The 13592-nt window shown below is 52.5% G+C and overlaps 1 protein-coding gene across 2 annotated transcripts in view; it reads left to right on the forward strand.

Moving 5' to 3' along the window:
• The window catches only part of Rps6ka2 (ribosomal protein S6 kinase A2), a 245656-nt gene that overhangs the window by 88664 nt on the left and 143400 nt on the right, over window positions 1–13592 (forward strand). The window contains exon 1 of one of the 2 annotated variants that reach the window (XM_040758230.1): window positions 2019–2159. The exons of the other annotated variant lie outside the window; for it this stretch is intronic. Within the exon in view, the coding sequence (XP_040614164.1) occupies window positions 2109–2159 (51 nt within the window). The 5' untranslated portion in view covers window positions 2019–2108. Of the gene's footprint in view, window positions 1–2018; window positions 2160–13592 lie in introns of those variants that run through there. 2 annotated transcript variants of the gene reach the window in all.

Consider the following 13592-nt stretch of genomic DNA (forward strand, 5'->3'; position numbering starts at 1 on the left):
TGGGTCTTGGTTGCCATGCGGTGGTGACCTCCATTGCACGGAGGAAGGGAAGGGATTCCGAAAGACGTTGAGGCACTTGCTGAGGTCTCCAGGTTGGGAAGAAAGGGCGGCCCAGAGGTGGAAGTGAGACCGAGAGCTGGGACAGGGCGGGGACCCGAAAGCCCCAGCCCCTAATTCCATGGCCTTTCATAGGTCATTATGTATAGCACCTGCCTTTGAAAACTTGACTGTTTGTTGTTGTTGTTGTTAGGTTTTTTTTTCTTTTGCTTTGTTCTGTTAGCAGCAGACTCAGCAGGGAGGAAATTCTAGTCTATCAGCTGGCTTCCTCCATGTGTGAAACTTGCCCCTTTCCCTAGCCACAATGTGAAAGCAACTCTCCATGGAATAAGGCCTTTGATGCCTGTGCAGGTCAAGGGACCAGCAGTGTGATTATCAAAAAAAATGACAAGACAGGCACATTAATTGCCCTTTGGCACAGTGTCAGGAGTCACAGTTCAGGGTGGGAGGATGGTAGACAGATGCTCGTCCCTGGCAGGCAGGATGTGCCGTGATGCTCTGGACAAGTCACGTGTGACCTGGAGGTGTGTCTGGGAGTCAGTGCTGTCGCAAGTTAAGAAAAGAAAAGCAGCACTCGAGAGAAAGATGCCACGAGACGGGGTTCAAGCAGAGACTTTTTTTTAATTAGGGAAAGGGATCAATAAAAAAAAAAAGGGAAAGGGAAGGGGACACTGGCCTCCAGAGACAGGAGCAGCAGGAAAGAGGAGAGAGGGCAGAGGGGAAGAGAGGAAAAGGGAGAACTGAACAGAGAGAGGGAGAGAAAGAAACAGAAGGATGGGTGGGCAGGGCCCCTTTAAAAGGGAACACAGTGATTGTGCACAGGTGGTGCTCTTAGCGGCTGCAGCTGAGGGTGTGTCCTGCCAGGACCCCAAGGGCAGGCCGGTACAGACGCCTGAATGCTAACACGTGCTGTTGAGGGTCCCTTTGACTTTCATTGCCTTTGCCTCCCCCAATACTGCTTGGGAAAGTAGAGAAGGGACACCTGATGTCATGTCCAGTGTGTGTGTGTGTGCGTGTGTGTGTGTGTGCGCGTGTGTGTGCGTGTGTGTGTGCCTGTGTGCGCGTGTGTGTGTGCGTGTGTGTGTGTGCGTGTGTGCGTGTGTGTGTGCGCGTGTGTGTGCGCGTGTGCGTGCGTGTGTGTGCGTGCGTGTGTGCGTGTGTGCGTGTGTGTGTGTGTGTGTGTGTGTGTGTGTGTGTGTGTGTGTGGGCGCCCATGCGCGCTAGCACGCACACATAAACTGTATTGATAGAATTCATGGCAGTGAGCCAGTCATACCCATTCAAAGTTGGTGGGTGGGTTGCGGTACAGCCTTTTCTTTCTCCTTGCATCATCACCCGGCTGCCAAAAGATGTCCCACGAGCAGTTTTCATGTGCTTGAGATGTTTGCGGCCACAGACCCCAGGGCTGCGTGGATGTCTTGGATGGCAGCGGACAGCTTTGCCATTAACTGTGTCACCTTGAGTGTATGGCTTGCGCTCTCTGGGGCTCAGGTTTCTTCAGTAGGGGATCTTCCAGGGACGGAAGAAAAGTGGAGTGTTTGAGCTACAAGAACAGAATCTCTGGGACAGCACACCCAAATGGCGGCAGGAGTGCACTAAGAAGAACCACTTGGCGCTCATCGAGGGACGACTGTCTTCCAGGGAGCAAGGAACATCTATACTCACAGTCGAGACCGTGAGATCCCTCTGTGGCAACTCCGGCCACCTGCCACAGTGGCTCACTCTGGTTTGGGCTTTCTCTCAGGACTGGCAGACTTGCAGTTCAGCGGGTGGCCTGCATGTTACTCTGGCTGCCCGGTAGAAAGAGCAGTACTATATTAAGGAAATGACCCTAGAGTTTGGCTAAGGCAGTTACTAAAAGTGGGGTGGCTGCATCCTGGCCGTGAGCAGCTGCTCACTGCCCTCCAGCGACTTTCAGATGATCTGGAACTGACCGAGTGTTTGCAAACCAGACTGGAGGCCCTGCTCCCTGGTGCAGAGGAGTAAGATGCTTTGAGGAGTGAGGCCATGCTGCTCCCTGGCCAAAGTCGTCCATCTCTAACCCCAGCGACATGCTTTCCCGGCTCCGCCGCGCTGCCTCTAGATTCTATGGGATACTGTTAGTAAGTACTCGCTGTATTTTGTGAAGAAGCCTGTGGAGAGGGAGAGAGGAGAGAGAGAGAGAGAGAGAGAGAGAGAGAGAGAGAGAGAGAGAGAGAGAGAGAGAGAGAGAGAGAGAGAGAGAGAGGGTCAGGGAGGGTTCTGTCATTGCTGGTTCTCAAGCCCCTTGGGAAGCCGTCAGTCGGTAATCACTTCTGCAGAGTGGCACGGTGTTCAAAATCTGCCCCCCCCATCTCTTCTGACTGTGGCCACATAACTCCAAGCGTGCTGCCTGACACGTTTGCTCACCCCCTCTATTCTGTTCTCCCGTGGGACGTGGCCTGCAAACGCTCCCAGCCTGTGCAGGACCTGCTGCCCGAGGAGCAGGGTTTGACCTTTCCCTCTGTGTGGCAGTCACCACAGAGGACCCGTGTGCTCATGGGCTCCCTAGTGCCCCCGCTGTCCCTTTCCTGCCAGCCCTTCCTTGGCCGTGTTTTCAGTTCGGGGTGACAGCTCATGCCCGGCTTGTGGCCATGGGCAGGGTGACGAGATCCGCTGTCCTCCTCAGTCACCCTTCGCGCACCTCCGTCTGTTACTTCCCTCCTTTCTGCCCGCTCCATTCCTTCCCTCTGCCTCAAACCCAAGGAGCTCCCAACGCTTTTGGAGTAAAGCATGGGATTGGGGCTGTAGCAGCAGCGAGGGTCCCTTTCCCGGCAGGTGGGACCTCCCTGGGCTCTCGGGGACATTTCTTTCAGCGGAATAACATGCCTGCTGAAGCATGGTGTCTCCGGAACCTGGTAGAGAGACAACTGTGCGTGAGAGAGAAGAGTTGGCCTGGGAGAGGTGTCGGGGGCGGGGTGAGGCCCCTGAACGGGGTGACATGCCAGAAGAGAGCTGTTTGTGGACAGGAGCCTGACCGATGATACCGTGTTGTGTTAGATCAGGGAAAGGGCAGAAGGTGGGGAGTCATTGGAGGTTATCGGAGCAGGTGGCACACAGGCAAAGAAGGCCTCGCAGGGTAGGGCCATGAAAACACAGGACAGTCCCCGAGCAAGAAGGATAGGAGATGGACACTGTTTCCATAGCTGTTGGGGGTCACAGGGCAGGAGGAAGACACCACAACACATTTCATGCCTCCTTCCTTACATGTGCTGTTAAAGTCTGAATCTTCTAAAAATAGAGCTTTTAACCTTCATTATTGTTGTAGAAAACCATCTACAGTGTGTGTGTGTGTGTGTGTGTGTGTGTGTGTGTGTGTGTGTGTGCACGTGCGCTGCTGCCTGTTGCAGATTTATAAACCGACTACTAAGTGCTTTCTCTTCACTGTAAAACCACAGGTCAGGGGCTAGGGATTGGCGGAGTATTTGCTGGGGAAGCAGGAGGTCCTGAATTTGGATTCCCAGAACCTATGTTTGAAAAGCTGTGCATGAAGGGTGGGTGGCAACGTGGTCCAATGGGTAAGGATGCCTCCTGCCCAGCTTCACGACCCGAGTTCAATTCCTGGGTGTTGTGGAGGTGGAAAGAGTCAACTCCCAAAGGCAGTCCTTCGACCTCTACATGCGCAAGATGGTGCACAGCCCCCAAATAAACTAAGTAAGTAATAAATGTCATAAGCTGGGTATGACGGCATGTTGGAGGCACTGGAAAGGGGAGACGGGGGACTCTTCCGGTGTGCTAGCCAGCCCATCTAACTGAACTGCCAAGCTCCAGCTTCAACGAGGGACCCTGTCTCAAAAACTAAGGGGAAGAGTGATTGAGTTAGGAGGATGCCTAGCGTCCCTGTCTGTCTTACACACACGTGTGTGCGCACACATGTAAACATGCAGTGACATGTAAAAACACACAGGAACATGTATACATACACAGTCCCTTCACAGTTGAGATGTGCGGCAAACACCTGTGCATAGCTGACCCCTGCAGAAGCCGCCGTTAGCAGAGGTTTCCCCCTAGGAAAATGAGGAGCACAGACATTTCTGTTTTTCACACAGTGCTTAGGTTCATTTTAACGCCTCTGACCACTTTAATAGGGGACGGAGCAGATGCCTCCAGGCCTTGCTTTGGCAAAGGAGTCGGGTTTTCTGGAGAGAGGGCTCAGTTCATATAGTGAAAACAACAGAATGGAGGCCGAGCAGGGACTTACTTGGTTTCTCAGAAGGTGGTGGAGTTGAAACAAGGGGCTGTTTAGCTGGCTTAGCCCCAGAGCTGCCCACAGGGCAGTCTGCCCCTGGGATGAGCCGTGCCTCGTTTATGGAAGGAAACCCCAGCTGGAATAGCTGGGCCTGTGGGTCAGAGAAGGCGTGAACTGTGCAAGTCTCCCAGCCTTTGTAAGCTTCTCCTCCAGCCTCCCTCAGTGTGTGTGTGTGTGTGTGTGTGTTCATGAGAAATAGAGAGAGAGAGAGAGAGAGAGAGAGAGAGGGTGGGTGCAGTCCAAGTTCTACACCACAGAGAACTCCAGGAGGGCATTTCAGGAGCACCATTGCCTGGCAGGGTGTCCTCCATCCCAGCTCCCAGGGGTTCATGCCAGTCTAGACTGGATTCTCTTTAAGGAAGGACACCAGTGGCTTCTGCAGGACAAAGACACATGTAAACTCACGTGGGAACGTGAGGGGCAAGGAAGTAGAGGGGGTGAGGAGGATGGTTTGGGCACACCGGCTGTGTGCTGAGGAGTGGATTAGCTATGCCTTGAAGCAGTAGGAAGCGTGTTGCCAAGGTCACCTTCAGGTTAGGCTTAGGTGTAATCAGAGTGGGGGAAAACAGTGGAAGCCGTTCTCAGCGAGCCCTGCATCCTGGCTATGCCACAGGAGAGGGCGCCTCAGCCGCGTCCTTTCTCAGGAAATGTAGGTCACCTGGAAGAAACCAAGGTTAAGAGCCCCGGCTAGACCACGTGTCCCCTCTGGGCAGCTGTGACTTTCAGACACAGATGTAGCTTGTGGCTCATAGGCACAGGGAGGATTCTTCTATAAGCGGGAGTCCTCTGCCTCAAGCAGAAGTTGAGTGTGGCACATGTCACGCAGACTCAGCTGCTAAGAGGAGATGGTAGCTTGAAGTGAGGCGCATGCTGAATGATCACTGACGGAGACTGATACCCTGTCCTGCGGGTTCTGGGTGCTGCTGAGGCCCCCTGAGGCCTCCCCCCCCCCCCCCCCCCGGAACCACAGGCTAGCCAGCACATGCAGACTCTCCTAAGCAAGAGGAGACCATGAAACCGGGGATAGAAGCTCAGGGCTTTGCGTGAGAATTGCTGGCATCAGCTCCTGAGTGCCGCAGTTCCAGGGGCCAACTGACCACTGGGATAGTGATGGGGACGTCCTTCTGTACATATGTTTCTCTTATTGGTTGATGAGTAAAACACTGGCCAATAGAGGCAGGAAGATAGGCGGGACCAGGAGACTTCTGGGAAAGGTAGGTGGAGAGAGACCACAAGGGGACGCCATGTAGCCAAAAAAAGGAGTAACAGGTCCGGGCATCCTCTGGTAAGCCAAGACCACGTGGAAATACATGGACTTATAGAAATGGGTTAATTAAGACAGAGCTAGCCAATAAGAAGTCCTAGACATCAGCCAACAGTTTAATAGATAATGTAAGCATCTCTGTGTGTTCGTTTGGAGCTGAAGCAGCGGAACCTGGCGGGACAAGAAGCCCCAGCAATGGGATAGCTGCCTCCTGTGTCCACACCCTGACCTGTCACTGGAGCAAAGTGTGAAGTTCAGGGTATAGAGAGCTGGGCTCCGTTCCCTGTGCCGAGCTGTGGCACAGGAACGTGTGACACCCAGCCCTTGCCTACCCTAGAGAGTCCCACAGTCTTCGCTTATCTTCGAGCTCCACCTGCAAGGTGTTGCTTCTGTCTCTTCCGGTGCTTGCACCAACTTCGTCGGACCCTCTTCCTGGTCCTGACCCCCTGAGGGCTTAGGAGTGTATGCATATGTGCTCCGGTACTAATGAGGCATAGACACACGAGTGTGTGCGCATACGCTGGTGTGGATGAGTATGTGTGTGCATGTGAGTTTGCGTGTGTGCACACACACATCTAGCTGCCTCCTCACACCCTGGGCCCCCAGGATCCTCTGCTCCCTGCTCATTCTGGCTCCTTTTCAGCTCCAATCCTCTTTGTCCCACAAGATGTGTGGGCAGTGAGCCTCCCTTAAGGTCCCTTTCTGACTGGCTGGCTCCGATGGTAAGCTCCAGGGAGCTCTCTGGGCCTCAGACTTCCACCCGGAAGGAGTCAGGCTAAAATCCAAGGCCTTTGCAGAGTCGGAGTCCTGATTCCTCGTTGACCGATGACCGTGTCTCTGTGGACCTCACTCTGTCTGTACCAGGCACTACCTTTCCTCACTTGGCCTCCGGCCACGGCCACGTTCCCCTTAGAAACCTGGAAGTCGGCTTTCTCTTTCCAATCTTGCCTGATTCTGTCTCCTTTCTGCCAAATCCCTTTTGCCATGCAGAGCGCGGTGACTCTGTGGGCTCTGGTTCCCATCCTGAGCTATCCCACCCCAGAGGTAAGCCTTGGATGTAGGGTGTGCCTTCCAGGCCTCATTCTGCCTGCAGATGCCTGGGAAGCTTTATTGGGAGCGTGGATAATGGGGGTAGTAATTCTGGTGAAAATGGGCAGAGGCCTTGGTGAAATCATCACACAGAAGCCGTATCCCTGAGCCTGCCACGGCTGCTAAAGTCTTGACATTGAGCTACTCGAGGCCAGCAGGGCACACGAACCCACACTAGCATGAGCTGAACTTAGGGGCTGGCCAGCTGTTGTATACTTGTGTCTGATCTGGTAGGCCAGGCCACCAGGGATAATCGTGGGACATTTCTCACCTCTCTGACATCTGTGTTAGGACCAACAGGAAACTTCTAGAACTCGTGAACCCTTCTGACATGTTGTGGTGCGATATTTTCCTCCTGAAGAATCAGACACTGGCGGAGCACTGTATGTAACACAAGCCAGAGCCAGGAAGGGAATCCCCTGGGCCCATGCGCCCGACTTTACGGGAAGCCACGATAGCACGTTGAAGGGTGGCCTTGCCTAGAGACTCATTAATGGGTGCTGTCCTCTCCCGATGGTGGATGGCACCGGCCATCTGCCAGGAGGCTGGGGTTCCTCCTGACATGGGCTCAGCATGCCCAGGTCTCTTAGCTCCATTTCCCCAAATGTAAAATAAAAGATGTTTAAAGAAACCACTCTGTCCCAAACCACCCCTGTCATTTTTCAATATAGTTCCATGATGGAACTTGGCCTGTATAACAAAACACACTGTTTTAAGCAAAGTATATATTTTTCTTTCAATTTTGTTTTTCAAATATATAGCTCTGAATCAGATTCTGATTGGAGTCAGCCAGCCAGTTACTACTGCTCTAAACGGGCACTTAGCATGGGAGAGTTTTTTTTCCCTCTGTGCAGTACTGAGGTGGAGCCTGGGACCTCGTGCTTGCTGGGGAAAATGCTCTACCATCCAGCTCTTCTCTTGGCTATGGCGAAGCACTAGCCCGCCCCAGATAAACGGGGCGCAAGATCGTAAGACATCAGAAATTTTCATAGGAATTCCTGGAGAAGGCTAAAGGAACCTAAGAATAGATGCTCTAAAGCCTGTTCCGGCGTCAGCGTTCAGTGCTCTGCGATCTGTATCCTGTGTGTGAGAGGATAAACTCATTCCTCCGAGATCCGCGGAGTGGCCGGAGGCAGGACAGAAACCGAAAAGCAGTGTAAGGGCCGCCGAGCCCAGCTGGGAGCAGGGCAGTATGCCATGTGTCCAAATGAGACACTGCCAGTCGGTGGAAAGGGCACAGCTGGAGAGACAGCATCTACCCTTGCTGTGGAGAAGGGGCGTGGCAGGGCAGAGTGGCTCCTGGAGAAGGGGCGTGGCAGGGTAGAGTGGAGAAGGGGCGTGGCAGGGCAGCGTGGAGAAGGGGCGTGGCAGGGCAGAGTGGAGAAGGGGCGTGGCAGGGCAGCGTGGAGAAGGGGCGTGGCAGGGCAGAGTGGCTCGTGGAGAAGGGGCGTGGCAGGGCAGCGTGGCTCCTACAACGATGAGTAAGGAGGTCACCAGGAAGAGACTGGTGTGTCTCCATGACAGCTGTAATTCTAGGGGAAGCAAGAGGCGGGAACCTGCAAAAGGATCTGCGGGGGAGGAGGGTGTTCTACAGAATACGAAGTCCCATGTGGCCAGCAGTGCGCACCCAAGTATGACTTTAGATGCGTAGAGAAGAGAGGGGAAGGGTGGGTGGAGGTCATGGCGCAGTAGGATGATGGAAGGGAAACCTGTCTCACGGAAGTGACCAAAGGCACAGCAGGAACACCTGATCCTCTGTCAGATGTTAGTGGCTGGACACAGTGGGCCGTGGTTGAGGCTGACAGAGGGAATCTGAAGCCTCTCAGACAGATGTGGTACTGGGAGGCACCAGGCCTGAGGGAAGGGAGAAGATCCGATTATGGTGCTGTCTAATGAGTTTACACACTGGAGCGCGAGGACTGGCAGACGGAAAGCAGTGTCTGACAGACTCGCCTTCCCTCGGGCAGCAAGGTGAGGTAGCGGAGTCCTGGCTGCAGCCGGCGCCGAGACCGGTTGTTGCTGGCTGAGAACGCCAAGGCGTGGGCGTGAACCTGGAGATGTTTCGAGGTAGAGGTTAGAGGTTCAGAGCTCCGCTTGCTAGAATTCGCTGCGTACCCCAGGCTGGCCTCGAGCCTGTGGCCACCCTCCAGTCTCTGCCTCCTTATTGCTGGGATTACAGAGTGAGCCACCATGCCTAGTGCTTTCCGTGGTGTCTTCTCCCTGGAAAGCAGCAGGCACCGTGGAGGAAACGCACCGCCTCTCAGAGCGAGGAAGGAATGGCAGCGAGGGGAGACAGCCGTGGGCAGAGCACAAGACACCCCTAGTCGTTTCCATTTCATTTCTTGTCCATACCATTTGATCCTCAAGCAGGAGGCGCTGACTGTGTCCTGGCGTCTTTGGGTCCTCTCTGAGGGCTGGCGATGGAGAAGGCTGGCTGCAGAACCCCTGCTGTTTCAGCCATCCCCGATATGTGGCATGCAATTGAAATCCTGCAGTCAAAAGTTTTGCAGTTCCCTGTGATTCCACTTAGTAACGTTTCTCATACCGTTCTGCATTCTCTACCTGTCGCTTTGCAGTCTACTGAAAGGAGCCAATTAGGAACGCTATAGTGAGATTCAGAGTGAGTTTGCAGAGACGTGTGTGTGTGTGTGTGTGTGTGTGTGTGTGTGTGAGAGAGAGAGAGAGAGAGAGAGAGAGAGAGAGAGAGAGAGAGAGAGACACTCGGTGCCACAGGAGTGGGCACAGTCCCAGATCCCTGACATGGTTCTGAACATCTCAACATGTCACTTTGCGGGTGGGCACAGTGACTCTGGCAGAGAGAGAGTCTCCCCTTGGCCAGTCCCAGCCAGTCATGGAAGACACAGCTTGGTCTCTTGTTAGTGCTGTCCAGTTTGTGACTTCCTGGTCTCTGGAGGGGGGGAATGGTGCCTCTTTTGTTGCTGAGTGAGAACGGTACCAAGGGTACCAAGAGAGATGACAGAACACTGCTGTGATGCTTATTCCTGTCTGGGAACAAGGGGGGCTTAGTTCAAGTCCACAGGGAATGCTAAGAAGGCAACGACGTTGTTTGCTGTGGTGGATGGACACGTTGTCAGAGGTTCAGACAAGTTTCCTCCTTAACTGTAGTGGAACTTTCCAGAAAACCCACAGAGGTCAGTAGTGGCCATGTGGCTGGCTGCACATCATAGATCTAAGCAGTCAGTGTAGAGTTGTGTGGCTGATGGGGAGGGAGGGAAGGAAGGAAGGAGGGAGGAAGGGTAGGAGAGAAGGTAGGAAGGAAGAAAGGAAGGAGGGAGGGAGGGAGGAAGGGAAGGAGAGAGGGAGGGAGGGAAAAAGGAGGGAGGGAGGAAAGGAAGGGAGGAAGGGGGGGAGGGAGGGAGGGAGGGGAGGAAGGAAGGAAGGACTTCTGTCTTGGCCGGGAACCCTGCACTGCTGCATCTGGGACACCGTACCCCTCCGTCATCCGCAGCCAGTGAGCCTGGCCACTGTCCTGCTGCCCCCACTGGCTGCAGGGCCCCTTCCTCCCCAGTCTTCCCAAGAGACTGCGGATGCCACACCAGCTTCCATGGCTGCTGCCTGCTCGAGGTTCCCCGAGGCTCATGGGAACCACGTTTCTTCTACCCATTTAGCAGCTGTGCAGAGACGAGGGCATCCTTTAGGATAAGTGACAGCTCACATGTCTTCCACGCCCGATGGGCTGGCAAGTCTGCGCTCTGTCACGGCCCCACAGCAGGCTTGGTTTGGAAGCGGGGGTCCTGAGCTTAGGCGCTGTCTTCCCCACTGAACTTCACAGCCCCTGGTTACAGCAAGGCTGAGCTGAGTTTAGATCTGGTGGAGCAGAAACCATACCCGCTGCGGTGGGTTTCCTGGCCGTCTTGGAGCTTGCCTTCTGGGTGAGGAAGCAAAGCAGGCTAACTCCATTCTCTGTTGCCGCGTCCAACTGTGTGGCTGCCATAGCCAAGCCCCACAGGCTAGGCAATTACATTATTATTTTTGTTTTTCCAGACAGGGTCTCACTATGTAGACCTGGCTGACCTGGAAATCACTATATAGACCAGGCTGGCCTTGAACTCACATAGATCCACCTATACCTCTGCTTCCTGAGTGCTGGGATTAAGGTACTCACTAACATACCTGGTGCTGGACATTTTAAAAATCAGTAATTTTTGTTCTAGAGGCTGGAAATTTGAGTGCAGAGTAAGGCCAGGGTTGGAGGCTCCTCTCCTTGGCTCCATGGCGGGTCCCCCTCACCTGTCTTCACGGGTCCACCCTGTCCCTAGGAATAGCTGGCATCTCCTGAACACCAAGCGCTGTGCCACCACAACCAGCTTACAGGTAATACGCAACAGTAAGTCATTCTTGGGGAGACAGCGCTTCAGTTCTGCGGGCAAGGGTGTATGGAGTCCTACTTTTAGGGAATGAGGTTAATGTGTCGCCGTTCAATGTTCATGAATACGCTCCAAGGAAACCATGCAACACTGGCTAATGGCTTGTGCCCTAGGATACCCTGTGCGGCATTGTGTTTTATCCAGAGTCCAACGATGGCTGCGTGAAGAAATCGGGCCTGAAGACCGTGTGTTGCAGAGGCTGTGCCCGGTGGGTCTTCAGTCACCAGCATAGAGTCTTCTGGTGATTAAGCCATTGATTGTCAGAAGTCACCGTTTACCCCGCGTTTCCTCACGCAGACTCGGTGCTCATGAGGCAGGCACTGTGTTTATCTCGCTTGCCACAGCATCCTGGTACCAGCACCCTCTTCTCTTGTCTTGTGTGGAGGCGTGCATTCATCTCTGTTCAATGGTCTCCCCTCCCCCACTTCCCTTTCTTTGTGTTCTCTCCCCTCTCCCTCTCCCTTTCTCGACTTCTCTACGTGACGCACACGCAGGGGAAGAGAGATAACAGCTCCGACTCTGTGGGCAGCAGGATAACGATTTCTTTCCTTTTAAGAGCAGTGTCATGCTCCGTCCAATCTGTGAAAGAGCTCCCTATTGAAAGAGACGGATGGGTGAGGGCACCTCCCGGCATGAAAGCTCGCCAGCGCCACAAAATAGGAGAGTGGGAAATGTGTGTGTGTGTGTGTGCACATACATACATGCATGCAAAAGCAAGTAGCGAGGAAAAGGAGGACGTGGATTTGGAGGAGAGTGGGGAAGGACGTGTGGAAGGGGCTTGAGGGAGGAAAGGGAAGGGAGAAATCTTGTAATTAAATTATAGTCTGAAAAAATTCCCTAGTTCTTCTAATGGAAAGTACTACCAGTGTTGAAGATTAATTTTCAGAACAGTCTAAACTTCCTTTGAATCTTACAGCTGATGGTATACCTAAGAGCAACTACTACTATTTCTGTGTTCCTTGTTACCCACCATGCATGAAGAAAGAGCTGGCTCTCAATGGTGCCTTGCTGACGACATCTCTCTTTGGAGACAGACAGACCCCTTGTTGTCACAGGAGACTTACAGCCCTTAGTGGGCTACAGAGAGTGGCTTTGGAGAGCATAGGTTCAGACAGTTTAAAGACGGAATGAGTGACCCCTTGTTACCTAGCTTCTCTGGAGCTGTGGATTGTGGTCTGGTTATCCCTTATGTCTAATGTCCACTTATGAATGAGTACACACCATATTTGTCTTTCTGAGTCCAGGTTACCTCACTCAGAAAGATTTTTTTCTAGTTCCACTCATTTGCCTTCAAATTTCATGATGTCATTTTTTTTTTTTTTTGCAGCTGAGTAGTACTCCATTGTGTAAACGTACCACATTTTCTTTATCCATTCTTTGGTTGAGGGGCATCTAGGTTATTTCTAGAAACTGGCAGATATAAATAATGCTACTATGTACACAGTTAAGCAGGTGTCCTTGTTGTATGATTGAGCGTCGTTTGGGTGTATGCCCAAGAGTGGCATTGCTGGATCTTGAGGTAGATCTATTCCCAATATTTTGAGAAATCACCATACTGCTTTCCAAAGTGACCATACAAGTCTGCCCTGCCACCAGCAGCGGAGGAGTGTTCCCCTTATTCTACATCCTCTTCCACACAGGCTGTCATCAGTATTTTTTGATCTTAGCCATTCTGACAGGTGTAAGATGGTATCTCAGAGTTGTCTTGATTTGCATTTCCCTGATGACTACAGATGTTGAGCAATTCCTTAAATATCTTTTGGACATTTGAGATTCTTCTGTTGGGAATTCTGTTTAGATCTGAAATCATTTTTAAATTGGATTATTCGGTATTTTGATGTTTAGTTTTATGAGTTCTTTATATATTTTGGAGATCAGCCCTCTGTCAGCTGTGGGGTTGGTGAAGATCTTTTCCCATTCTGTAGGCCGTTGCCTTACAGAAGTTTCTCAGTTTCAGGAGGTCCCATCTATTGATTATTGCTCTCAGAGTCTATGCTACTAGAATTATGTTAAGGAAGTGATCTCCTGTGCCCATGCATTCAAGGCTCCCTCTCACTTTCTCTTGTATCCAGTCCAGTGTACCTGGCTTTATGTTGAGGTCTTTGATCCAATTGGACTTGAGTTTTGTGCATGGTGATAGATATGGATCTATCTGCATTCTTCTACATGTTGACATCGTTTATGCCAGCACCATTTGTAGAAGATGCTTTCTTGTTTTTCCATTGTACTGTTTTTGGCTTCTTTGTCAAAAACCAGCTACTCATAGGTGTGTGGGTTAATGTCAGGGTCTTCAATTCGATTCCATTGGTCCATGCGACTGTTTTTATGTCCATACCAAACTGTTTAGTCTGCGGTGGGTTTCCTTTCCAGGGGGCATGCTCAGTGCCTGACGGTGCACCTTGTGCTCACCTCACAACGCTGAGCAGTGATGGCGAGTCACCGAGAGGACCATGTCCATCCCCTCTTCTAGCTTGCAGAGGGACATCTGCTTCTAGGACAGTGGCGTGCTGGGAGACACAGCTTGTTT

Source organism: Mesocricetus auratus, unplaced genomic scaffold (genome assembly GCF_017639785.1).
Source record: "Mesocricetus auratus isolate SY011 unplaced genomic scaffold, BCM_Maur_2.0 Super-Scaffold_100018, whole genome shotgun sequence".
Taxonomy (NCBI): domain Eukaryota; kingdom Metazoa; phylum Chordata; class Mammalia; order Rodentia; family Cricetidae; genus Mesocricetus; species Mesocricetus auratus.